The sequence below is a fragment of the Mus musculus genome, chromosome 6 (assembly GCF_000001635.26).
Source record: "Mus musculus strain C57BL/6J chromosome 6, GRCm38.p6 C57BL/6J".
Taxonomy (NCBI): domain Eukaryota; kingdom Metazoa; phylum Chordata; class Mammalia; order Rodentia; family Muridae; genus Mus; species Mus musculus.
In genome coordinates this window covers 146,548,003-146,572,913 of record NC_000072.6, presented here as the reverse complement: position 1 = coordinate 146,572,913, position 24,911 = coordinate 146,548,003, and the positions used below count along the sequence as shown (strand labels likewise).

The 24,911-nt window shown below is 38.0% G+C and overlaps 1 protein-coding gene across 7 annotated transcripts in view; it reads left to right on the top strand.

The window, feature by feature from the left end:
* The window catches only part of Ints13 (integrator complex subunit 13), a 28,204-nt gene extending 4,922 nt beyond the window's left edge, over window positions 1-23,282 (top strand). For 2 of the 7 annotated variants that reach the window (NM_138757.2, XM_030255594.1), the window contains exons 4-18: window positions 6,219-6,421; window positions 7,206-7,286; window positions 9,397-9,487; window positions 11,057-11,185; window positions 12,704-12,788; window positions 15,292-15,381; window positions 15,574-15,663; window positions 16,605-16,783; window positions 17,816-17,986; window positions 18,268-18,422; window positions 18,700-18,930; window positions 20,403-20,542; window positions 22,140-22,275; window positions 22,750-22,827; window positions 22,929-23,282. In NM_138757.2, the coding sequence (NP_620096.2) occupies window positions 6,219-6,421; window positions 7,206-7,286; window positions 9,397-9,487; window positions 11,057-11,185; window positions 12,704-12,788; window positions 15,292-15,381; window positions 15,574-15,663; window positions 16,605-16,783; window positions 17,816-17,986; window positions 18,268-18,422; window positions 18,700-18,930; window positions 20,403-20,542; window positions 22,140-22,275; window positions 22,750-22,827; window positions 22,929-22,968 (1,899 nt within the window). In that variant the 3' untranslated portion in view covers window positions 22,969-23,282. Of the gene's footprint in view, window positions 1-6,218; window positions 6,422-7,205; window positions 7,287-9,384; window positions 9,488-11,056; window positions 11,186-11,296; window positions 11,321-12,703; window positions 12,789-15,291; window positions 15,382-15,573; window positions 15,664-16,604; window positions 16,784-17,815; window positions 17,987-18,267; window positions 18,423-18,699; window positions 18,931-20,402; window positions 20,543-22,139; window positions 22,276-22,749; window positions 22,828-22,928 lie in introns of all 7 variants that reach the window. The other 5 variants (NM_001362106.1, XR_003956254.1, NR_155292.1 and 2 more) reach the window with 5 other exon arrangements.
* Window positions 23,283-24,911: the final 1,629 nt, after the last annotated feature.

The following is a 24,911-nucleotide window of genomic DNA, read 5'->3' as shown; positions in this document are numbered from 1 at the left end:
TTAAAATTTAAATTATAGTTCCTTTGTACCCTTTGCTATGCTTAGGTGATTAGTAAGCCACAGGTAGATGGTGGTTCCTCTATGGACCAGGACAGACAGGAAATTCTGCATTTCATAAAGCTCTGTTGGGCAGTGCTAGTCCAGGACTTTGCTTTTGCACTCTGCTGTGCTCTGTGCTCTACATGCATGGTATGTTGCTAATGTTATTCTGTGTCCGGCTGTGGTTGCCTGGGAAAGGTAATAGATTAGGGTCTGAGTCCGAGTGTGCTGTATAATACTGACTTAGCTATTTGTAGGTTTTTCAGTACCTCCTTCAGCTTTGCTCTGTGTGATGCATGGTGCCTCCTATTTGGAAATGAACTCTTCCTGTAAGGTGTGTCATCTTGTCTTCCTTCCCATGTATGCACTTAGACTTCAGCTTGTTCAGTACTGTTATGTTCATTGCCAATTTTCCATTTTTATAATTCTCAGTGACATTTCCATATTCTTCTTTCTTATTTATTGGCTGTGTTTAATATGGGGATTTTGTGCTTTTTTTTATTGTGGCAGTGGTGGGAGTATTCTTGGGGATTAGATTTATGGCCTCCTGCATTCTAGACAAGCACTGTAACATGAGCTGCATCTCCTTTATAGACTTTTCAGACCTTAAATTTATGATTCCCCTGCCTCACCTCCATGTAGTTAGTATTAGATGCCTGCCCTATTAAGGCTGGTAGGTTTATGCTTTTTAAAATTTCCTTTCCTGTGGTCTTAGTTGGGTGAGCATAAAGAAACTTAGTCTGTATTCTTTATGTTTATTCTTTGTATTATTTGTTAGTGAAGAACATTGAATTTCTGGTAGCTTTTGTTTTTTTCTATTGTTTATTTTGGGCAGAAGATGTCTCCTCGGTTCTTCCCTGATGCCTATGAACAGCATGAGGCAAAGGGATTAATGAAATATTTGAACGAATTTACTTAAAAATTTTTCTGCTAATGAACACTCCTTAATGGAAATAATCATTCCAAGGTTAGGGTTTTTTTGTTTTGTTTTGTTTTGTTTGTTTTCGAGACAGGGTTTCTCTGTATAGCCCTGGCTGTCCTGGAACTCATTTTGTAGACCAGGCTGGCCTCGAACTCAGAAATCAGCCTGTCTCTGCCTCCCAAGTGCTGGGATTAAAGGCGTGCACCACCACGCCCGGCTTCCAAGGTTAGTTTTAATAGAAGATTTTAAATCGTGTTTATCACAGTGCTTGGTCCTACAATATTTGTGATTAGTCTTTTAAACTGTAACGGTGTCTAACTCTCATTGTTTTGAGGTAAGTCACTATATTAGTCAGGGTTCTCTAGAGTCATAGAACTTATGGGTAGTCTCTATATAGTAAGGGAGTTTGTGATGACTTACAGTCTGAAGTCTAACTTCCAGCAATGGTCAGCAGCAGCTGTGAATGGAAGTCCAAGGATCTAGCAGTTGCTCAGTCCCACAAGGCAAGCAGGGGAAGAGAGAGAGTGAATCTTCCTTCTTCCAGTGTTCTTATTTAGGTCTCCAGCAGGTGTAGCTCAGATTAAAGGTGTGTGCCATCACACCTTTAATCCCAGATGACCTTGAACTCAGAGTTCTCTCTGTCTTAATCTTCTGGAACTCAGCCACTATGATAAAGATCTCAATGCCAAGATCAGGGTTAGAAACTTGTATCTCCAGCCTCCAGATTAGGATCACTGGGGAGCCTTCCAATTCTGGATTGTAGTTCATTCCAGATATAGTCAAGGTGACAACCAGGAATGGCCACTACAGTCACTGAGAAATGGAGTTTTGTTGGCTTGGCTTTGTACTTTTACCTCTCCAGAATATTCTTAATATTCTGCTAATTATTTGAAAACAATTTAAGGATTCTATAAAGGATTCTGTCTTTCAGGAAGTACAATGAAAACAAATCTTGGAGCCTTTCTACTTGTGTATAAATAAAAATCAGCACATACTTGTATAGATCTTCCTTTCTGCATCACTGAGGTATATCCATAGTATATGACTACAAAAGAAGTTGCTGGCACAACTTCTGATGTGCATGATGGCACAGTCCTGTATTCAGGAGGTCTTGCTGCCTCTAACTAGCCCCAATTGGCAGTCTTCCCTTCTCCTGTTCACTTGTCTCCTAGCCACCTGTACTTTCTCAGCCATAAACCCCCTGTGGTTTGTGGTCCCAAATTCCAGGAACCCAGTAAATCAAAACTCTTGAAGCTTATAATTAACCAGTCAGATTTATATAACAATAAATTCTCAATTCATAAGATGCCCACACAATAATTTTGGAGCCAATTGATAGTGATACAAGCTGCCCATCTAGATTTGACAAGTTATCCCAATTATTCTGTCCTCTTATTATATTCATAGCTACCTGTGGCTATTTAAAGCCACACAGAATCTGGATTGTCTTCCTCCAGCTTCATCTTTCTTCCTCCCTTCTACCTGTCTTCTCCATTTTCATTTCTGCAACTCTTCGCTCCACCTCCCTTTTCCCTGTCCAATCACAGGCTTCTTGTATTAATATTTAATGTGATTGGACAGGGAAAACTCTGCTACAAGGAGGAATAGGCAGCCGAATCAGGAGTTTAAGATCAGTCTTGACTACATAGTGTCAAGGTTTGTCAAGATAATCTTGACTACAAGTGTCATAGTTTGAGGGTAGCCTGGACTATAGCAGATCCTGTTGCAAAAAGCAAACCCAACATACCAAATGAAGCAAGTTCCATGAATGTCTAGTGTTGGGAGAAACCCTTCAATACTCTGAAGTTGTGAGTACATCAGGAAGAAACTCCATTGTGAGGACAACTCAGTATGTCACCGATGTTTAATGCATTTTGTTTGTTTGTTTTTTTTGAAGTGTATTTAGTACATTGTGCTTTGGTTATTCTTGACACAGTGAGTTGTCAGAAATCCTCATGAATAATGAATGAAGTCAGCTGGTTGCAAATATTTAGGCTGAAGGGACTTTAGACATCCTTTGCTATGTAATTCCTCCCTCATGCAGGCAAAAGGCCCAAGACCCACAGCTACCGGAGATGGTCTTTTCATTGTGGCACCCATCTCTACACTGTATACATGTTTTGTTTTGTTTTTAATTTTTTTTCTCACACTTGAGGGGTTTAGGTCTTATTTGTCTGTTCAATAAAGCTTGACCAAGAGTGTCACTAATGTGGAACAAGTTCTATTATTTTTATTTTCAGTTAAATGAGGAAAAGGGCCAGAAGAGATTGGCCAGGGTCACACAGCTAATAAAAGACTGAAGAGAATGTCAATCTATATCTGACTCCAAATATTTTTTTTCTTCTGCTTTCCCAAGGAAATATATTATCCCCTCTCATAAACCAATGCGTGTTAAGCTTTTCCTATAATTTTTCTCTTCTTTTAGTTACTTTTAAAACCAGACAATGTCCATCTAATTTTACAAAATGTCCATTTCTACCCATACATGTATACCTCTACGTATGTGTCTCATAATCACGTTCATTACTTTTCCTGTTGCTGTGGCATAATGCCTGTCAGAAGCAATTTAAGGGAGGAAGGCATTACTTTGGTTCACAGTTTCAGATGAGTGCAGTCCCATCATGGCAGAGAAGGCATGGTGGCTGCAGCCCTTTCTGGAGCTATCTGTGTGGGAATGTGAGATTGGCAGATCAGGAGGCCAAGAGGGAGACTAGAAGCCAGGTCAGGCTGTCTCCCTCAAAGACCTGCCTTACATCTGCTTTGTGGGCTTCTGAATGCAAAGGATAGTTCCACCAGCTGGGGACCACATGTGCAAACATGAGAGCCTGTGGAGGCCGATTTGAATTAAACTATAACAAGTACAAATTGTTTGCTAAAACACTGCCTAATTTTAATTTCTTTGGGCATTGGTGCTAAAACCTGTTTGTAGCAGTTGAAGAGAGCTGAACCAGTGTCATTATAAACATCTTCACATTAGCAATACCCTGATTCCACATCACAGTGTAAAGAGAAACTGCAAATCAATGCTTTAAAAAACCAAAACAACAAAACCCCTTTATTTTCATTGGTTACAGAAATATATGTGTTGATGGAATAAGAAGTGATGTTTTAGTATGTATACATTGTATAACATTCAAATCAGGTAAACTGTCTCTGCAAAAACTTTTCTTTAGACTGAAAACTTAAAAATTTTTCATAGACTAGATATGTAGCTCATTTGGTAGAACACTTATGTATGTGGTAGGCATGAAGCCTTGCATTCATATCTGTAGCGGTAAATGCCCATGATCTAAGCACTGGAGTTGTAGGGAGGAGCTGTTCAGAATGCAGGTCATCCTCAGCTGCGTAGAGTTTGAGCCTAGCTAGAGGTACTGGAGTACCTTCCACAAACAAACTATCATAGCATAGAAACATCCAGTTCTCCATTTCTTTCTCCTTTGTCGATCCTGGGAATGAAACTCAAATTGTCAAGCTTGATGGCAAGCATGTATCCTCACTGAGCCATCTCATAGCCCTCCTTTCCTATTTTTATGATAAATCTAGTCACTGGTCCCCTTGCATCCTGTGAAGGTTTCTACTGTGACCTAGAAATAATGTGTGGCAAATGCAGTACATGTGATGCTCAACACATGTATACATTGTATAGTTGTTTAAATCTGATAAACAGTGCTCAACAGTCCTTTAGCCACCACCCCCACCCCCAGTTAAACCATTTAAATCATAAGCTATTTGAGTTGATGCTTCTGTTGGAGATGACTTCAGGAGGATCCTCCTACCTCTTGAATCTGTTGTTCATTTGAGTGAAAATGTGTCACTTGTTTTTGTTTTATTTTTTTCTTTTATATTTTTTCTTTTCTTTTTCTTTTTGAGATGAGGTTTCACTATGTAGTCCTCGCTGGTTTAGAAATGAGTGTGTAGACCAGGATGGCCTTGAACTTACCAAGATCCACCTGTAATATCTGCCTTTCAAGTTCTGGAATTAAAGTCACGGGCTGCTAAGACTGCAGTGTTAATATATTTTCTTTCTTTTTTATTTTTTTAAAAATCATTTAATATAAAATAAGATTATTGGTAGGGTAGAATATGCTTATTTCTTATATTAATGTTTTATAAATCCTTTGAATGTCTTGAGGTGTTAATTCTACAATAATATTAAAATCCATAGATATTTAGAATTCCAGATACATTTATGAGCTTTTATAATAGAATATTACATGAAAAATTTAAATGTCCTTATTTATTACACGGAATATGTAGAGTCAGAAAGTAGGGAGCCAAAACAATGTGATTATAGTGTTTAATAGTTAATATGATACTTGAATTCTCAGTCAAGCAGTCTTTCTACCTCACCCTCTTCAGTAGCTAAGACCACAGGCACATGACACAGCTTTTTAAAAAAAAGCTATACTGAAAATAACTCATATACCATGAAATTTGCCCGTTGAAAGTATAGAATTATTGAACTATACATTACTAAAATTTTAATATATCCATAGCTATAGTGATTACCACTGTCAATTTTAGAACATCCCCATACATACTTGTTATTACTACTTCCAGACAATTAATCACTAATCTTTCTGTGTAGATTTCTCTGTTCTAGTCTTTATATGAATGGAATCCTGTAATATGTATATGTAATAATATGTGGCTTCTTTGGCTTAACATTTGCGTCGTTTTCAAGGTCCATCCATAATGTTGTTTAAGTTTGCTTCCTTCCCACCCCCAAGACAGTTTCCTCTATATATTATAGCCCTGGCTGTTCTGGAACCCACTCTGTAAGACCAGGCTGGCCTCAAACTCAGAAATCTCCCTGCCTCTGCTTCCTGAGTACTGGGATCAAAGGCACCTGCCACCACTATGTGGTCATATTTTTTTTTTCTAATTGTGTATGTGTTCATGATGTGTATGTGCATCCATGTGGAGGATCAGAGGGCAGCTTTGTGGAGTCATTTCTCTCCTTCCATCTTTACATAGTTATGCACTGAACTCAGGTTGTCAGGCTTGCATCATCAGGTAGCAAGAGGACAAGCCATCTCTCTAGCTCTGTTCGATTTTTATTACAGACTGTTGTATGAGTTTGTACTTCATTTTGTTTGTCAGGCATTGGACATTTGGGGCTTTTATGAGTAATACTGCTATGAATACCCATACACACTTTTCATGTGAAAATTATGACCCCTTGTTTTGTTTTTTGTTTTTTATACATACTTGTCATTTTTTTTTTGTCAACATAGTTGTTTTTCCTTTTCCTTAGCTAATGGCAGCACTAGCTACAGTGGGGCCTCCTAACCCTCGGGCAGATCCAGAGTGCTGCAGCATCCTGCATGGTCTTGTTGCAGCAGTGGAAACCCTTTGCAAGATTACCGAATACCAGCATGAGGCTCGCACTTTACTCATGGAGAATGCAGAACGAGTTGGGAATAGAGGACGGATAATCTGCATCACAAATGCAAAAAGGTGGGCTGCTAATCACAGTGATCCTTTCCTTGAGAGAATTTTAATTACTATGTTTTTATTTTACAAAGTATGGATGGCCTCTATATGTATGGATATGTAAATGGCTTCTCTGATTTATTTTATTTCTAGCATTTGTCTTTAATATTGAGACTGGGCTTATTCTAAATAAAAATCCATCTTGATAAGATGTATATATGCTTATGGATATCTGTAGTCTTAGCACTTGGGAAGTGGGGCAGGAAGATTGCCCTGAGTTTGAGGCCAGCCTAACCTATGTAGTGAGCTCCAGGTTAGCCAGGGCTACAGAGCAAAACTGTCTCAACAAAATCATCTTAGTGAAAACTGTTTAAATTTTCATGTAAATTGATAAGACTTTTTTTTTCACTGACTTTTTTAAGCTAATAATTTGATAATACGAATAAGATATGTTCAGGACAGTCTTTGCTGAAGTAATTTTTTTAAGTATTTTTATTTTTTAAGTTAATATGTACATATGTATCTGTGAGTGGGCCTATGAGTACAGGTGCTGCAAAGGCTAGAAGATGACTTCAGATCCCCTGCAGCTAGAGTTACAGGCAGTTGTGAGCTCTTGGACTTAGGTGTTGGGAACTGAGGTCCTCTGCAAGAGCAGTACTTGCTCCTAACCTCTGAGCACTCCCTCCAGCCCCTGCTGAAGTAATTTTATGTGCCAGTGTCAGCATGCTACAGCTGAATAGTGGCTTTAGCTGTTTTCTTACTACTTGTGTTCCTATAAAATCTTTTTTTTTTTTTTTTTTAAACATAGTGATAGTCATGTCCGAATGCTCGAAGATTGTGTCCAGGAAACAATTCATGAGCATAACAAGCTTGCTGCAAATTCAGATCAGTGAGTATAATCATAGATGAAATAACTCTTTAACTTCACATGATATAATTTCATACTTATTTGCAACAATTTTTTAATATGTTTGGTAGCATTTCCTTGATTTTTCTTACTTAATAAATTAGCATAATACTGTAAGTTTGATCATTTTCCTTGCATTTTAGAGTATTACTTTCTTTTCACAGGAAAGGGGTTCAGAATGCTAAAAAAATACCTAAATTTATAATGCATACTTGTTTCAGTAGGTCATTATCATACCCTTCTAGGAACTTAAAAAACATATAAATTGTTGATGTCATTACTCATTATTTATTAGTTCAAAATGTAACAGCTAATAGGAGTTGAAAAGAACTTTTTTTTTTAATACTCATAGCAATATTTAGGGATGATCAAAAGTGTTTTGTTTGTTTGTTCTTTTATACCAAATAATTTTGTCACTCTGTGGGCAACATGTGGGTCACTTGCAGTTCATTTATGATACCAGCTCTCTGGAGTTAGTGCAGCCCCTCGAGATTAGGAGCTCAGTTTTCAGGATGCCTTCCTTACCCTTTCTGACACCAGTGTCAGCCTGACTTGCTCCATCAGTTGTTCCCACAGCCCCATCCTGTCTAACAGTTTGCTGTAAACTAGTATGCTAAAGTGTTTGAAAGGATAGAGGTAAAGCAGGTGACATAGCACGAAGCAGAGGAAGTCCCAGGTGTAGGAGTTTTTATCCCTTGGAGGTGAATGTGTGTCTTCACGGTGTGTGGATGTGTTCATGTCAAGATCCTAAGTCCTTTATCTCTGGGGCTTTCATGGAGATGTCACCCAGGCATGACTGGTTATTCTCCGGCCCCCTCTTTCCTGCCTAAAGGATGGCAGAGTAAGGCTCAAAGGTCCCAAGCTTCTAATCAAAGCATTATCTTTCTGGTTATATCTTCTCCATCCAGGAGCTGAAGAATCCCAATCAGGCTATTAAAACAGAGGAACCTAGTACCCAGGACATTCCCAGAGATTCAGGAACCAGCTGTCAAGAACTTAGATTCAAGGTCACATAGTAGAGAGCTGAAACTCTCACAGCCAGTAAGAGTGTGTTTACTGCAGTTATACTGGACTGCAGTTTAGATCAAGCAGTTACTAATTTTCTTATGTGGAATTAGGAACATTTCTATTAGAAATGGAACTGTCCTTAGAAGGGTCCTGAAGTGTTTGGGAATGTCTTGTACAGTTCACTTGAGAATGGCTCAGTAAGAAACAGTCGCACCTCTATTCAGAGTCAGAAAGAACACAAACGTAGCTAACAGTGAATGTGTGTGATATACAATGTAGAATATATGGATTTTCATTGAATATAGTACTGTCAGCTTTTCTTCAGAATACAAGGTTAGGGAAGGGCTGGTGAAATGGCTCCATATCTGACAACATGAATTGAGAAACTATGTGGTGGAAGGAGAAACTCCAACATTATCCTCTGATCTCCACATGTGCACTGGTACACTCCCTCTCATAAAAATGTATATTTGAGAAACTGGGACATTTTTCACTCTAGTATTCTTAGAAATAATCATTTACAACTAGTACATTTGCAATTAGTATTGCCTGACCTTTGTTCTTAAGAAAAAATTAAGAAATTCAATATACAGGTAATCATTTTCTTTGTGATAATTATAGAAAATTGTGAGACCTTTCTCTACATTGTTATTTTTTAACTTTGAACAGATTTTTATTATGCAAAGATTGCCGTATAATTAGATACATTCTGCTTTGTACTGTCTCTTACTCTTCACAGTAACTTCTTCTGAGCATCTCATCTCCCAGTGGCAGCAGGAGTGGGATTGCCTCAGTGACTCACATAAAAGCAGGGCCCTGGTGCATGTCTGGAACCTGGCACCCACCGTCAGTGTCTTTATAACTTAAATACACAGAGAAAGGTTTTGCATTTATTTTAAACAAATGCAGTTATTCATTATGTACTGTGTAACTGTTTAGCTTAGAGTGATAACAGCGATATCTAATTACAGTTTTATTTATTGTGTACCTAATACTATTTATTATGATAAGGTTAAAATAGTTTGCTTGCCTGAATTCTTTATAATATCTATTCTAACATTTTAAGTGAAAGTTTTTTTTTAAGTCTCATGCAGATTCAAAAATGTGAGTTGGTCTTGATTCACACCTACCCAGTTGGTGAAGATAGCCTTGTGTCTGACCGTCCTAAAAAAGAAGTAAGTATGGAAGTACTGCAGGAAGAGATGGTTGTGAGTTCAAATTAAGCAATGCTGAGAATGATAGCATTAAACTGATCACATTGCTGTTTTTTTCTGCCAAGAAACTATGTGAATGTCTGAGAACAAACCTATATGTCAAACATCTAACTAGTCAGAATAGACTGTTGTAATTACAGATGTTACACGTTTCATGTTTTTCCTTCATTACTGACATTTATTTTAATAAAATGTGTTGCAAATCCATACAATTTTTATTCTTACCATTCTTTATTGTGAATTTTAGTTACTTCAGTAACTTTAATTTTTCCTCATTTTGGAAAAGGAGTGTATTCTAATCTCAGAGGACAAAGAAACCAACTTAAAAAGTAGAAAAACTTTAAATGAAAAGATAATTTTGTTGGTTGGTAGGTATATCCATATCACATCTTCATTGGTAGTTTATATTCAGAAATACAAATCTATCCATTTATATAGTTATAGTAAACATATAGTAGTGTGCTAATTTTTATTTATTTATTTTTTTAATTTAACCTTATCCACTTGGTCAGGGTTTCTATTCCTGCACAAACATCATGACCAAGAAGCAAGTTGGGGAGGAAAGGGTTTATTCAGCTTACACTTCCACATTGCTGTTCATCACCAAAGGAAGGTGCTACTGGAACTCACACAGGGAGGAAGCAGGAACTGAGGCAGAAGCCATGGAGGGACGTTACTTACTGGCTTGCTTGCTTGCTCTCTTATAGAACCCAAGACTACCAGCTTAGGGTTGGCACCATCCACAATGGGCCCTCTCCTCTTGATCACTAATTGAGAAAATGCCTTATAGTTGGATCTCATGGAGGCATCCTCACCTGAAGCTCCTTTCTCTGTGATAACTCCAGCTGTGTCAAGTTGACACAAAACCAGCCAGTACACCACTGGTACTTTAGAATATGAATTTTTGTATTTAAGTGATATTTTCAGGTTGTTAATATTTTCAGGTTGTTGACCATCATTTTTAGGTGCTTTCTTGGTTACTTTATGCCTCTTTCATGATCCAATATGTTGGTTTTACCTTTTAGTAACTAAAACAATTAAATATACTATTATTGCCCTGGAATTAATAAAATTTTGTTAGTTTGCTTATTTTTTTTGCTCCCTTACCTCTCATACTGGTAATGAAGTCAGATGTTTGTGATTTCCATGTTCCTTCTTAATTTTTATTTGCAGTTTTGTCCTTTATAAAGTGAGTTATTTTTCTTATATTATCTCTATATGACTTCAAGGCTATTTTCATATCGATAAGCAGAATTTTAGTGAATGGTTCCAATCTAGGTTTTAAGAGGACAATGACTGTCTGTATTGTGGCTACGTGGTAATGGCTCACATAGTTCCTGACTATAGTATAGTAAATGGATTACATATGTTACAGATGAAACTTCATTGATGAAATAATTATCCTTGCTTGCTTTTATACCCTCCTGGCCCATCTTTAAAAGCCACTGGATACTTTATAGGAAAATACTCAGCACAGGGCTACCATGAAATAATGCTTTGTGGATTATCTTTCTTGGTACTTTCTTATAGTTGTCCCCAGTTTTGACCAGTGAAGTCCACAGTGTCCGAGCTGGGCGGCATCTTGCTACCAAGTTGAATGTTCTAGTACAGCAACATTTTGACTTGGCTTCAACGACCATCACAAACATTCCTATGAAGGTAGGCAGTTCTGAGAGCTCTTCTGTGCTTTTTAATTGTTTGCTTGATATGCCTTATTCACTTTAATTGAACCTTTACTTTTTCTCCCCATATCATATTTTGTTTTGCTAGCCCACATTCAGTGTCTTTGAACAGGTCAGTAAATACTGAAAATCAAAAAGAAAGGATCACAGACCAAAGTATATTATTACTATTTCTAATAAGAACATACCATATGAGATTCTTAAGAACTATGTTCTTATTATTTTTTATCAAGATCTATATTTTAAATTATTTCTCTGTGATTCTTTTCCTGAGAGCTGTATAATTAGATTTAACGTTGTATATTTGAGTGGATCTTTTTATTTCCTGTACTTTCGTTCTTACCCACCCAAGTGTAAAGATGTTGATAAAGGTCTGACTAGTGAAAAACAGCCCATGGCTTCCTGTTGGTTTAACTCTTCAGATAGAGAGCCGTGGGTATGAGTCTATGGTTACACCAGTGGGCATTTCTTAGGAGACTGTCACTTTATTCATGCTTTAAGTTGTCAAGACTAAGCAAAATGCCTGGTCCACAGTAAGCTTCAAATGAGTTATTACTAAATTGGGCCCATAATGTAACAACTTTTCCCTAAAAATTCATGGTGACTTTCTTGGAGTCTGGTTTCAACTTTTCTTTTTTGCTTATTATTGAGACAGGGTTTCACTTTATAGTCCATGCTGGCTTAAAATGTGTGATCCTCCTGCCTCAGCTTCCCTAATGCTAGACTCACAGTTGTGAATCACAGTACCCAGCTGGGTTTTCAGTTCTTTTGCTATTACCTCATGGATACTAAATTGCATGAGAAGTCTTAGATTTTCATTTTTCATCCTCCAAACATGGTTGGCTGGTTTGTTGCTAGTTCTAGGAGACCCTGTAGCAGGCATTTGATGAGAGGCAGTGAACAAATAAAACTTTGTAACAAACTTCAGCTTATGTCTGAGTTGAAACAGAATTGCCAAGAAGGCAGCAGGTGGCTTGCTTGTTGGACTTGATACTGTGTGCCTCTGTAGTCTGTGTTCTTTCTGTTAATAGATAATATCAAAAACAAGTTACTTAAGCTTGTTTATTAGTTAGTATTTGCTATTTTAAATAAGTGGTGTTCATTCATTCATCGCAGGTATTTAAAGATGCTATTGCCTATTTTTAAGAGTTATTTTAAGTTCAACTTCTTCCAATGATAGTATATTTGGGTATTAAAACTATTGGCAAGAAAATACATTAGTAGTAAAATTCAAAAATTCTAGAAGAGTCATTTGTGTTAATCCTGACATGAGAAAGTTATTACTTGCCTGTGTTCCATTAATAGTTCTACAATAGAGTTTGTTACACTGTTGGAAAGTATTGCATCTTTAAATAAACGAGAGCAAACCATCCTCTTATTTAGCTAATGTTGTAGAATATATTTGACCTCACTTTCAGCAAAAAGCAAAGTAATTTATTTCATTATTTTGAAAGCAGACCCAAGTTATTTAAAATGTCTTAAACTTTGCTTAAAGGAAGAGCAGCATGCCAACACATCTGCCAACTATGACGTGGAGCTACTTCATCACAAAGATGCACATGTAGATTTCCTGAGAAGTGGTAAGAGGCGTTACCCAGGATTCTCACCAAGCACACAGACTGAGCTCATCTTTGTCCCAACTCCTGTGCAGTGTCACCATCATAGTGTCTGTCAACTTGACACAAATTACATTCACCTGGGAAAAGGCCATCTCAATTGGAGAATTGATTTCATCAGTTTGGCTTGTGGCTGTTTGTGGGGCATTTTCTTAATTGCTAATTAATATACCCACTGGGAGTACCGCTATCCCCGGGCAGGTGGATCTGGGGTCTATTCTGAGAAAGGTAGCTGAGCAAGCCAGGATTAGCAAGCTGGTAAGCAGCATTCCTCCATGGCCTCTTCAGTTCCTGTCTTCAGGTTCCTGACTGGAGCATCTGCTTTGGCTTCCACGATGAAGGACTCTGACTTACGATGAAGTAAACCCTGGCCTCCCCAAGTTGCTTCTGGTCATGGTTTTTATCACACCAACAAAGAGCAACTGGGACAGTGTCCATGGAACTGGTACTCTGTAGTTTGCTTTCCCCTTCAGGCTGTGCTTTCCGTCACTGCACCCTCGTGCTTTAGGGTATGAGGGAAGAGCTTTAGCAAGGATTTTGTCAGGACAGCAGCCCTGTGTTTCTATATTTCACTTTTTGTGTTTAAAAACTGCAGACACAATAGCAGGATGAACCTTAATATTTCATTCACTCCTAATATTGAATGACACTTTTAAGGTGTGAAGTCTTTAAATTCCTGAGGCTTTTCTTTGTAGATTGGTGCTGACAGAGTTACAGGACTGATGTTGAGCATGTTGTGTGCAGTCATTCTGAAGCGTAATTGTGAGCCAGCTGGGGTTATGTGTCTATGGAATATTGGGATTCACTGACTGAATTACTAGCAGTAGAAAAACGACTATGATATATGTATCTACTGATGTTAGCAAGGGAATGTAGAAAATGTAACTTGTGGAGATTCTAAGAACCTATGAGATGATGTCAGCTTTTAAGACTTTTGTTTTAACTTAGAAGATTGTATAACATTCTCTTGGCTATGGAGATAATTATGTCTGTGGAGATGGCTTAGTGGGTAGAAGCACTTGCTCTGAAAGCCTGTAAAGCCACAGTTTGGAGCAGAGAATGGGAGGTCCCAGGAGGCATTAGCCACACCCATGCCATGCCTTTACAGTATACCTATGAATAAATAAAAATTTTTTTGTAAAGTGCTCCTGTGGCAATAGGAGCAGAGCCTGTGAAGGCTGCATGTGGTTATAACTCTGAACGTTAGGCAAGCCGTACTGAGGAGGGATACCAGAGCAGGATCTCAATTCGTAGGCTTGTACTTTAACCCAAGCATCTCCCCTAAGCTCCATATCTATGTATTCTGCTGCTTCATGTCAGTACTTCATCTAAGACTCAATACTCCCAGAACAATTGGTAAGCTTTATGACAGGGACTTAGCACTTTCGGTGGATAGTCCAGTTGTTTTTGCATTTCTATTATATAGAAACCTTAAGATCATCTTGAGATGCCTCTCTGACACTTTCTATATCAACTTTATCATCTCATTTTCTTAATTTCATCTTGTGTTTTTCTGATACAACCATTTCTGCATCTCTGCTACCACTTGGTACTTCCTGAATAAAACCTATTATTTTCTCACCTAACATTCCAGATCCTCCCTCCGTTGTCTCACTGCTCCCTCCTGCAAAGATCTTGACATTTGCTGTCCTCTCTGCACAGATTGCTTTCTCCTCTTTTCTTTTAATTCCTATACCATTCTCTGAGAACTTAAGCCAATTTTTATGTCTAAAGGAGGCTTTTTTCAGTGTCTTAGAATAGGTCAGACCTCTGTGCTGGAGGCTCTCATACCACATACATATACATATATACATACATATATATATATATATATATACACATATATACATATATATATCTACACACATACATACATATATATATATATATATTTTTTTTTTAGTGTCTTTTTCAACAAAGTATTTTGTCAACTTTGTGATTTCAAATTTGCCTGCTAAGCTATTGGATTGACAGATCTGCTCTGCCACACTGCAGGTTTCATGAAGGCATGGGTACTGACTGCTCTGCTTCCTTATGTATTCACTTCCAGAACCTTTATGCTTCCTCTAAAGAAACACAATTTGGTATAGTTGTGCATTTTAGACTCTTAAACCTTCTGAATATTGACCATGTTACTTTATCATTTATTTGCATGGGCAGGGAGAGAGCATTATATCAGAGGTCTATGAAATTTTATTACTGGCTATTAAGACAGTGACCCAAATTAGTTAAACCAGTGAATGAAAACTAAAGTGAAAAATATGAAGGGAAATTACTTATCGATGCTAACCGTAGTTTATATCCCATTCTCTATTTGGCCTTTTCCACTGAGACTTTGTAAAAAGCGTGTTCTCATAGAGCTCTTTTCTCTTCCAGAGTTTAAACTTATTTTCAAAACTTAAATAACCACCACTTTGAAGTTGGTGACCTCCTTAGTAAAGTTAGTGTTTCTATGACCTCTCTAAAGGTGACAGCCACTCTGGGAGCAGCAGCAGAGAAGGGCCATTTAAGGAGACAGTAACCCTGAAGTGGTGCACACCCAGGACCAACAGCATTGGTAAGGAGATGGGCCAGGGGGGTGGCGGGGAGCTAGAGCACACAAAGGTCTGTAAGTGTGATGTTAAATCTCAAGTTTCTTTTTGAATTTTTGTTTTCATTGCCTTAAGGGACTCAGTACAGCAGATTTTCTTTCTCTTAGGTGTAGGGTATTTTATTATATTCTTTAAGGTGGTGTGTTTTCCTATTTCAGAATTGCACTATTGCACTGGAGCTTACCGGATTTCACCTGTGGATGTAAATAGTAGACCTTCTTCCTGCCTTACTAATTTCCTCCTCAATGGTAACCATCATTTAATGCCTTACCTTCAGTTATTGCTATGTGGGGTCATTCATGTCACGATAGTCTATTTGCCAAGATTGCTTTAAATTCATGTTAGTGGAAATAGTCTGTAACAGTTTTGCTGGGGGCAGAAATTTACTTTCTTTCTGACTTCGAGGCTTTATATCTAAGTGAGTTTTATCCAACATATTTTTTAAAATGTTGATTAGAAATTTGATCTTTGGGCTGGTGAGATGGCTCAGTGGGTAAGAGCACCCGACTGCTCTTCCGAAGGTCCGGAGTTCAAATCCCAGCAACCACATGGTGGCTCACAACCATCCGTAATAAGATCTGACTCCCTCTTCTGGAGTGTCTGAAGACAGCTACAGTGTACTTACATATAATAAATAAATAAATCTTAAAAAAAAAAAAAAAAAGAAAAAAAAAAAAAAGAAATTTGATCTTTAGGGTTCGACTTAACACTTTTTTGGAAGCTTAGGGTAATCTTAAGTTTTAGAACCATTGATTAAAAGTCTGTCTTTTTTCCAAGGTTACTTTCATTATAATGTTCAGTTTGATTATCGTAATATGTAATATTCACCAGTATTCAGCATGTGAATTAGAAACAATTATGCCAAAAAGGTGGCAGGCATTGTGGATAGGGATTGGGACTATGCCTTTTCCTCAAATACTTTGTAGCATTAATAACCTGAGAATTCCTCAGTAGTTTAATTTTGATTTTTGAATGTCTAGGAGGGAATTTTTATGTGAACTTGAATTTCAGTAAAACAAACATACCATTATAATTGTTTGGGAACATAGCCATATACCTGTGTAAACCTTAAAGTGTCTGAGAGAAGCTAAGTATTAGGAGAGAAGTATAGATGCACTAGCTTAGCAGTACTGTTTAAAATATAGCTGTTTGAGTTTTCTTACTGACAGCTCGATCTTGCTTCTGACAGGTCGGTCTGTGTTGCTGGAGCAGCCACGAAAGTCAGGCTCCAAAGTCATCAGTCACATGCTTAGCAGCCATGGAGGAGAGATCTTTCTGCATGTCCTTAGCAGTTCTCGATCCATTCTGGAAGATCCGCCTTCAATTAGTGAGGGCTGTGGAGGAAGAGTTACAGACTACCGGATTACAGTGAGACTTTTTAAAAAATGTTTATTGTATGTGTATGAGTGTTTTTCCTCTGTGTATGTCTGTGCGCCATGTGCATGTACGTACCTGGTACCCTTGGAGGCCAGCAGAGGGTGTTGGATCCTCTGGAACTGGAGTTACTGACTGTTGTTAGCCATTATGTGGGTGCTAAGAATCTAACCTGGGTCCTAGGCAAGAGCAGCCAGTGCCTTTAACCACTGAGCCATCTCTCTAGCCCTGCCATAAAACTTACTATTCTGTAGATTTTGTTTTGAGTCAGTTAGCAAGAGTTCTTGTTATGTTAAGGTTATGGAGAAAAGCGATCTCAGAAAAGCGTTCTCAAAAGAGCTGATTGTTGTTTTCAGTAATCATCATCGCTGAATACTCTGCCATGTGACAGATTTAGTGACTGGGAGTGTCTAAGTCCTGAAACACTGGCGTTAGAGAGAGAATATGATTAAATTAGTGCTTTCTCTTGCATATGTTGACATTTCAGGGCTACTTTTTTGAGATGGTTGTGGGACTTATATGTGGATTTATATGTATAATTACTCTATAAACTTCCAAATATTATATAATTTAATTAATTTATTAGGCTTTTTTTGGGTAGTTATTTTAATAAGGGCTTGAAAGCCAATAAGTATTCATTATGGAAAACAGAATCTAAAGGCATCTGAAAACCAACCAAACAAAAACCCTAACTTACCTTTAATTTCATTATTGAAAGAATAACACTCATCATTTTGATATTCTATCAAAGCAGCTTTTTATAAGCAAACTGGCCTTGCCATGTGATAAACTCACACACATCTGAAAGAAAGCAGTTTCATCATAGGAGTGAAGTGGGGACATGCTTCATTTCCACTGTGTAAATGCTGATAGCTTTCAACTTCAAAAGGGGGTGGGGCAAGCAGTGAGGTGGGTCACTGTTAGAGAAAGGGCTTTGCTGGCAGTCACAGGACAGAGGACAGAGGGAAACGGCTGTGATGGAACATTAGACTAGTTTCTAATTGTGTCTTATCTGGTTATCATTAGGATTTTGGTGAATTTATGAGGGAAAACAGGTTAACTCCTTTTCTAGACCCCAGATATAAAATCGATGCAAGTCTAGAGATCCCGTTGGAGCGTGCAAAGGATCAGTTAGAAAAGCACACCCGTTACTGGCCCATGATTATTTCACAAACCACCATTTTCAACATGCAAGCGGTGAGTCTCTTTTTTTTTTTTTTCTGGATTAGTATGTATTTGCAAATACATTTTTAGAAAGTAAATTTTTAAATTTGTAATTGGTGCCATTTCTCAAGCAAGATAGGAAGCATGAGGTTGTTGTGGCTGAAGAATTAGTGACTGAGAACAGAAGCAGCAGTTATGGTGTTCCCCTCTATGTGGCCATCTTTAATATCAGCTTTAAACCAAGTTCTTCCTTTTCTTTTTTTCTTTTTCTTTCTTTCTTTCTTTCTCTCTCTCTCTTTTTTTTAACCTAACAGGTAGTTCCATTAGCTGGTGTCATTGTGAAAGAGTCTTTGACAGAAGAGGATGTGTTAAACTGTCAGAAGACCATATACAACTTAGTTGATATGGAAAGGAAGAATGACCCTCTTCCTGTTTCTACAGTCGGTACCAGAGGAAAGGGACCTAAAAGGTAGTGCTGTTTTCTTTACACCTTCACACATCCTGTTTATTTAACAGGCATTACTCTGTAAGATAATTCTTCTGTGTGTAAATTATCTGAGGAGGTGTATGTACCATATGATGGGGACATAGTAGGCATTGCTACAGTGTAACTTGGAGTTCCACTATTAAGTATGGAGTAAAAAGAAAAAAATACATCTCCATTTCTGTTTCTTTTACCATAGCAAGTGCCTAATATTTATTATAACCAGGACCATTTCTGAGTGTGCTTTTGATGTTTACTCCAGAGATGAACAGTACCGGATCATGTGGAATGAACTAGAGACTCTCGTCAGAGCCCATATCAGCAACTCTGAGAAGCATCAGAGAGTATTGGAGTGTCTAATGGCATGTAGGAGCAAACCCCCAGAAGAAGAAGAGCGGAAGAAGCGAGGGAGGAAGAGGGAGGACAGGGAAGACAAGTCGGAACAAGCAGGGAAGGAGCACGGCACGGAAAAGGCCCGGCCGGATGCAGACAGGTGACTTGTCCCCTAGCACCCACCTTGGCCTGTCACACATTCACTTCATTCAGTATGTGCTTGTCCACGCTAACTGTACTCTTAGTCACCCCATCCTTCTGTGCCTTAAAATGGTATGAACTTTTATTGTTATGACAAAATTGTGTTAATTTTTTGCTAACTAATTCTGGTTATCATTATGGTGTTTGATACCAGTATATACTTTGAATATTATAAAATTCACAAACATAATTTTATGTTTAGTGAGTCACTGGCCAGGCATTCATCACAAGATGTCATCCTGAAAGAACACCCTGCCTTATTTTAGAGATAGGTCATACTTCAGTGATCACAGCACAGTGTGGAAAACGCTATCTTATACGAATTAGGTTCAGGTTGCCCTTTGGAACGGACTAGCATGCAATCCTAATTTTGACATCATTCCTAATCAGCACACTGTTTCCCCTTGAAGCCACACTTGAGTATCTGAGTTGGATTCCTGGGACCAACATGGTCTAGGAGAGAACTGACTCCTGCATGGTGTCCTCTGACCTTCACACACATGCCATTGTACATGAATTGCCTGTACCCTTATTTAACAAGTATCTTAATATATCAACTCCTATGTCCTTGCACAGATCAGACAAGACAGCTAGATTTATTGTAGTGGCAAATAGCCTCTGCCTTCACAGTTACTAATTCATGGAAGACCTCTGCTCATACATACATGTTTCCATGTCTACCATCTTCACTGTAGGTCTGTAGGAATGTGTTGACAGTAGTTCTTGAAGTCCTCATCATTTCTAGACAGGTAGAGCACTTTACTTCTCAGCAGTTTAAACAGTACACTTTACTTCAGCTCCAGCTGACCTCCAGTGTATGGCCTTGTGCATATATGAGAAGTATTCCTCTTACTAAGGAAGCCTAATAAAAGCTTAGAGTAGGGCTTTTTCATCTTAGCGCTTAGGTAGAAGCACTTTGGTTGATCTGAGTTCTAGGTTAGCCTAGTCTATATAGAGAGTTTCAGGCTAGCCAGAGCTACACACTGAGACCGTCTCAAGAAAAAGCTTTAGAGTGATGAGGCTTGCGAGTAAGAACACCTGAGAGCATACCTTGTCACACAGACCGCACCACACTAGACAGTAAGGACTAATTTTATTTGTAATTTGTCATAGATTTTTTTTTCCTTCATTTTTAAAATGTGGGTCTTGTGAAATGTCTTGTTCATAATTACATTGTTTCTAACCTTTTAACTACTAACTTAAGTTTCCTTGGTTTGGTTTTAACTTTTACATTGGACTAATTCCTGAACTGTTACTACTATAAAGGGAAATAAAATTGTGAAGAACTCATTAAACTAATTTATATGATTTTTAGATTCTTTTGTGAGATCAAGTATGTTTTATAAAAACTGATACACACAGTAGTGTAGTTACTGGGCCACTTATAGACTTATAAACTAAACTCTGCTTCATTACTTGTTCCTCTTCCAGATTGAAAGGGATTTTAGAACGAGGGAAAGAAGAGTTGGCTGAAGCAGAGGTCATAAAGGACTCACCTGATTCTCCAGAACCTCCAAACAAAAAGCCCCTTGTTGAAACGGATGAGACACCACACATGGAAAAGTCTAAAGGTGAGGACAACCTTGGGAGTGGCCTGGGCAGTTTAGCTAAGCACATGTTTCTGGGCAGTGTTACTTCACATTGTATCTGTGAGAAAGAGCTACTGACGCCTGGATGCCTGGAGATGTTGTTTACATCCTTGGAAGTGAAGATGTTTTTAACATTTAAAAAAAAAATAGTAGCAGTATGCTTCTATCAATAAAAGCTTTGAAAAATAAAATACTTTATATAAAATCTATACTTTAAGAATTTGTAAATTAGAAGCTTAAATCTGCTTATGTTCCCAGAACTGCCAAGTGCTGGCTTATGGAGGACAGACTGTCCCCAAGCCCCTTTATCATTATTCATTTCGATTAATGAACAAAATAATTGGTTTTCTTGTGACATATTTATTCAGTACATCATGGTTTGTTGCTCATAGTTCCCCTCCACGTGAGATGCTCTTCTGCCCCACTCTCCTTCAATAATCCCTTCATACCCCTCCCACTCTTACATATGCATGTGCGTACACATGAAAACCTCTCTTCCACTTTCACATGTGCATGTGCATACATATAACATTTAGATCCTATGTGTGAAAAAGAGAGAAATACTTGTTCTTCTCTCCACCCAACTCTTGGTACCCAGGGAAGAATGTAATCATATTTACTCATTTAGTAGTAACATATGACCAAGCTTAAGTGAAGATATTGTTTAAAACCTTTAATATTATTTATAGGCTGAGAAAATTAAATTTCTTCATGTAATTCTAGGTCTAAATGATGGGACTTAGACTTGGGTTCCTGATGTCATTCTGGGCCTGAGTGTCTGTGAAGGTATCCTGGGTTCAGTCCTCTTAGAGTATATGGAAAATCATCAGACTATCTGATGCCTGTGTCTCCTAGCCATCAAGAACAGGGCAGCCCAGTGTTATTGGCTGGTCATCCTCTGAGCATGCAGGCTAGTCACTCCTTAGTCAGTGCACTGGGACATACTCATTCTTCAAGCCACTAATGTCCTTGCATTTGGGGAAGCAGGGGTCACCTTGAGGTGGTTTGGTGCCTGCCTCTCAGGTCTTTGCTAGAGTTAGAAATAATAGGGTTTAAATTGGTGTTTACTGAGATAATTACACATCTCACATGCTGAATGTACCACTATGGATTAGAATGAGAAATTTAGTTATACTTCAAAGATTTTATTTATTTTTTTACTCTTTGCGATCTCATACGTGCATTTGAATCATACCCATCCCCAATTCTTGTTTCCCTCTTCCCTTAGGTGTCCCTCTCACCTTCATGTCTTTCATTCTGTTTTACAAGCTAACTCTTTGTGTGTTTTCTGATCAACAGCATTCTTTAACCCATTTCATCTACTTTGGAAAAGACTTCCCACCTTCTGTCCCCCCCAAAGCCAGTTGTGTACCTGATGTCTACCTACACTGCCTTTAAGGCTGTTTTTCCTAAGTGTGTCCTGTGGATTTGGTGGAAATCTGTTCAACTTTCTTGGCATGGTACAGTGCCTGAAGAGTATAAAATGAACAACAGAAGTGAGGGTTAAATTTATTACATTTCTAAAATTTGAAGTAGTAATTTTTCTGCTTTTTTTCTCTTCTTTCTGCTCTAACACCAGGGCCAGTGTCCTTATTATCCTTGTGGAGTAACAGAATAAACACTGCCAATTCCAGAAAGCACCAGGAGTTTGCTGGGCGTTTGAACTCTGTCAATAACAGAGCAGAGCTGTATCAACACCTTAAGGAGGAAAATGGGTTTGTGTAATTTCCTGTGGAAACTGCTTTGTTGATTGTGTAGTCCTGTAATGAAACTGCTTGCTTTTGGTCAGCAGTTTTGTACTACTCTTATGATTTAATACTTATATTGCCTCTAAGGAGAAAGATATTAACCTGTTAGACCCTTGGCGCTCACAAAGGCCCAGTTTATTGATTGTAATTATGAAGCTGTGTGCATTATATTTTCAGGGGGATAAAAACCACACACTGAATCTATGTAATGTTAAAGATTTAGAATAAATTTCAGACATGATTATTTTAATCGGTTGTTTTAAGAAGATATATTCCTATAGTACACTGTTAAAGGCATTCCTTTTGTAGAAATCTTTGACTAAATGGAGGAGACTTCCGTTTTCTTCTGTTTTCTTCTCTTGGAGAAGGGTGAGGGATAGGGAGGGGACCTTAGGGAAGCGCCCTGATGTTTACAGGCTCACCTTTCTCTCGTGTGCACAGTGAGGAGGTTGGACTGACTGGAGGACCCCGAACTGCAATCCCTTTCTTAAAGTGCCCACGTTCTCCTGTTGTGAATAGGTTAGATTTTAGTTCCAATGGGTAAAAGTAGATAAAACTACTACTAAATTGCTACTAAATATTTTATCACCGTCTCACTTTCCTTCTTCTAAATTTTTCAGGATGGAGACAACAGAAAATGGGAAAGCCAGCCGCCAGTGAAGAGTGACTTGAGAAACCAAATTTAGAATATTGTGAAAAATATTTTGGGCAGAATTTGATATAAGTACTTTTACAGCAAGATTGTATAGCTATGTTGTCTGGACTGGTTTTTACATTTTTAGAGAATTTCAATGAATTATCTTTTTTGTACTAATTCTGAGATTGGCAGAGTCAAAATATATACATTGGAGATTTGCCCTCCCAGACCACACAGTTTATTTTATGGTAAAAGGTGTTCCCTCTGGAAATGTTTTTTTAAAAACTCTTAGGCTTCTCTTTGCCAAATAAAACTATTAAAATGTTTGAAATGCCAAGTATCGGAGTGTTACTTTAGAAAAAAAAGATACTATCTTAATTCCAACTTCAAGAATTCATAAAGCTGGTCAGAGTCTAGGTGAGAGTGTAGTATTTAACACAGCACCTGCCTGCCTGTGTGCTGTGCAGTGAGTGCTCTTCTAAGGAGAGGCTGCTTGGTGTAGTTTCCATGCTTTGCCTTTGTGTGCTCATGTGTTTGTCTGCTACCGTTGAAGCCAGAACTTTCATGTAGTCAGTGTGACGTTACAGTTACTAGTTTGATATAATACTACATTTTTATTGTCCACTAACTCTTTCTATTGAGAGGGAGGTAAGTACAAAGGAAATTATTTCACAAAAGAAGAGACGGGCATTATGAGGTTATCTGTTTTCATCCCAGGTAGAACTTTGGTTTCCTTTTCTTCAGAAGCATCGTGGTTTATGTTGCATGTTATGTTAACTTTATTATAAGAAACGTGTTATCTCGGTGTTAAACTACTTGTAGGTTTGTCCTATATCTCCCGAGTACTTAAAGTGGAATTTTGAGTCCAGGAGACATTGTGACTGTAAGGTTCTAAATTAGCATGAAAAACAGGCACACTTGCAGTCACATCAAGTCTACCCAGTAAATCCTAATTTATTTTTATTGTTGCAGCTTAGGCAAAAGTCACGCAGTCTTATTGCCATATATGATGTACACTATAAAAATTATGAGGCTTATATTTGAGTGTCTAAAATTGTCACATGATTATGGCCAGTTATCATTACAATGTATATAGATATACAATGTATATAGATATACATGGCTTGGAGATTGCGGCCAAGTGTTTGAGTCCACAGCATTGCATGTGTGGTTTTTTTTTTGGTGGTGGTGGTGGTTCGAGACAGGATTTCTCTGTGTAGCCCTGGCTGTCCTAGAACTCTGTAGACCAGGCTGGCCTCGAACTCAGAAATCTGCCTGCCTCTGCCTCCCAAGTGCTGGGATTAAAGGCGTGCGCCACCACTGCCTGGCATGTCTTTGTTTATAATGAACTCAGATGCCCTTGCTTCAGATCAAAACCACCTAGATGAGGTACTGAGCTGCTTTCTTTCTCATTTCTGCCAATTGGCTGCTAAAACCATTAATGTAATTGAATATAGATGCTGGCCAAGTGAGCAAATCTAGAAATTTCCATAGTATCCTGTAGATTTAAAGCATTAGTCTTAATTTAGAAGGTTACATCATCTAGACTGGTAGGAAGTTTTAATCTCTTGGTGACTTAACATACTAGATTTAGCTATATGAAATTACCACTTTGAAGATGGGCACACCTTTAATCAGGAGGCAAAGGCAGGTGGATCTCTAGGTTCTAGGACAGCCAGGTCTACAGAGCAAGTTCTAGGACAGCCAGGGCTACACACAGAAATCTCAGAAAAAAAATAACAACAACAATCAAAATTACTACTTTATATGCAAAATATAGTTGTATAGTGGTTCAGTCTGTACATTTGTCTTTATATACTGTGTAAATACTCAGAACCGCATTTAGCTTGTATATTTTGAAATAAGTTCTTCTTATAGAAAGGTGCTAATTTAGTGTCTGATTAAGAAGGGTTTTGGTTTTTTTTAATTAAAGATTTATTTTTATATTTATATATAAAATTTATAT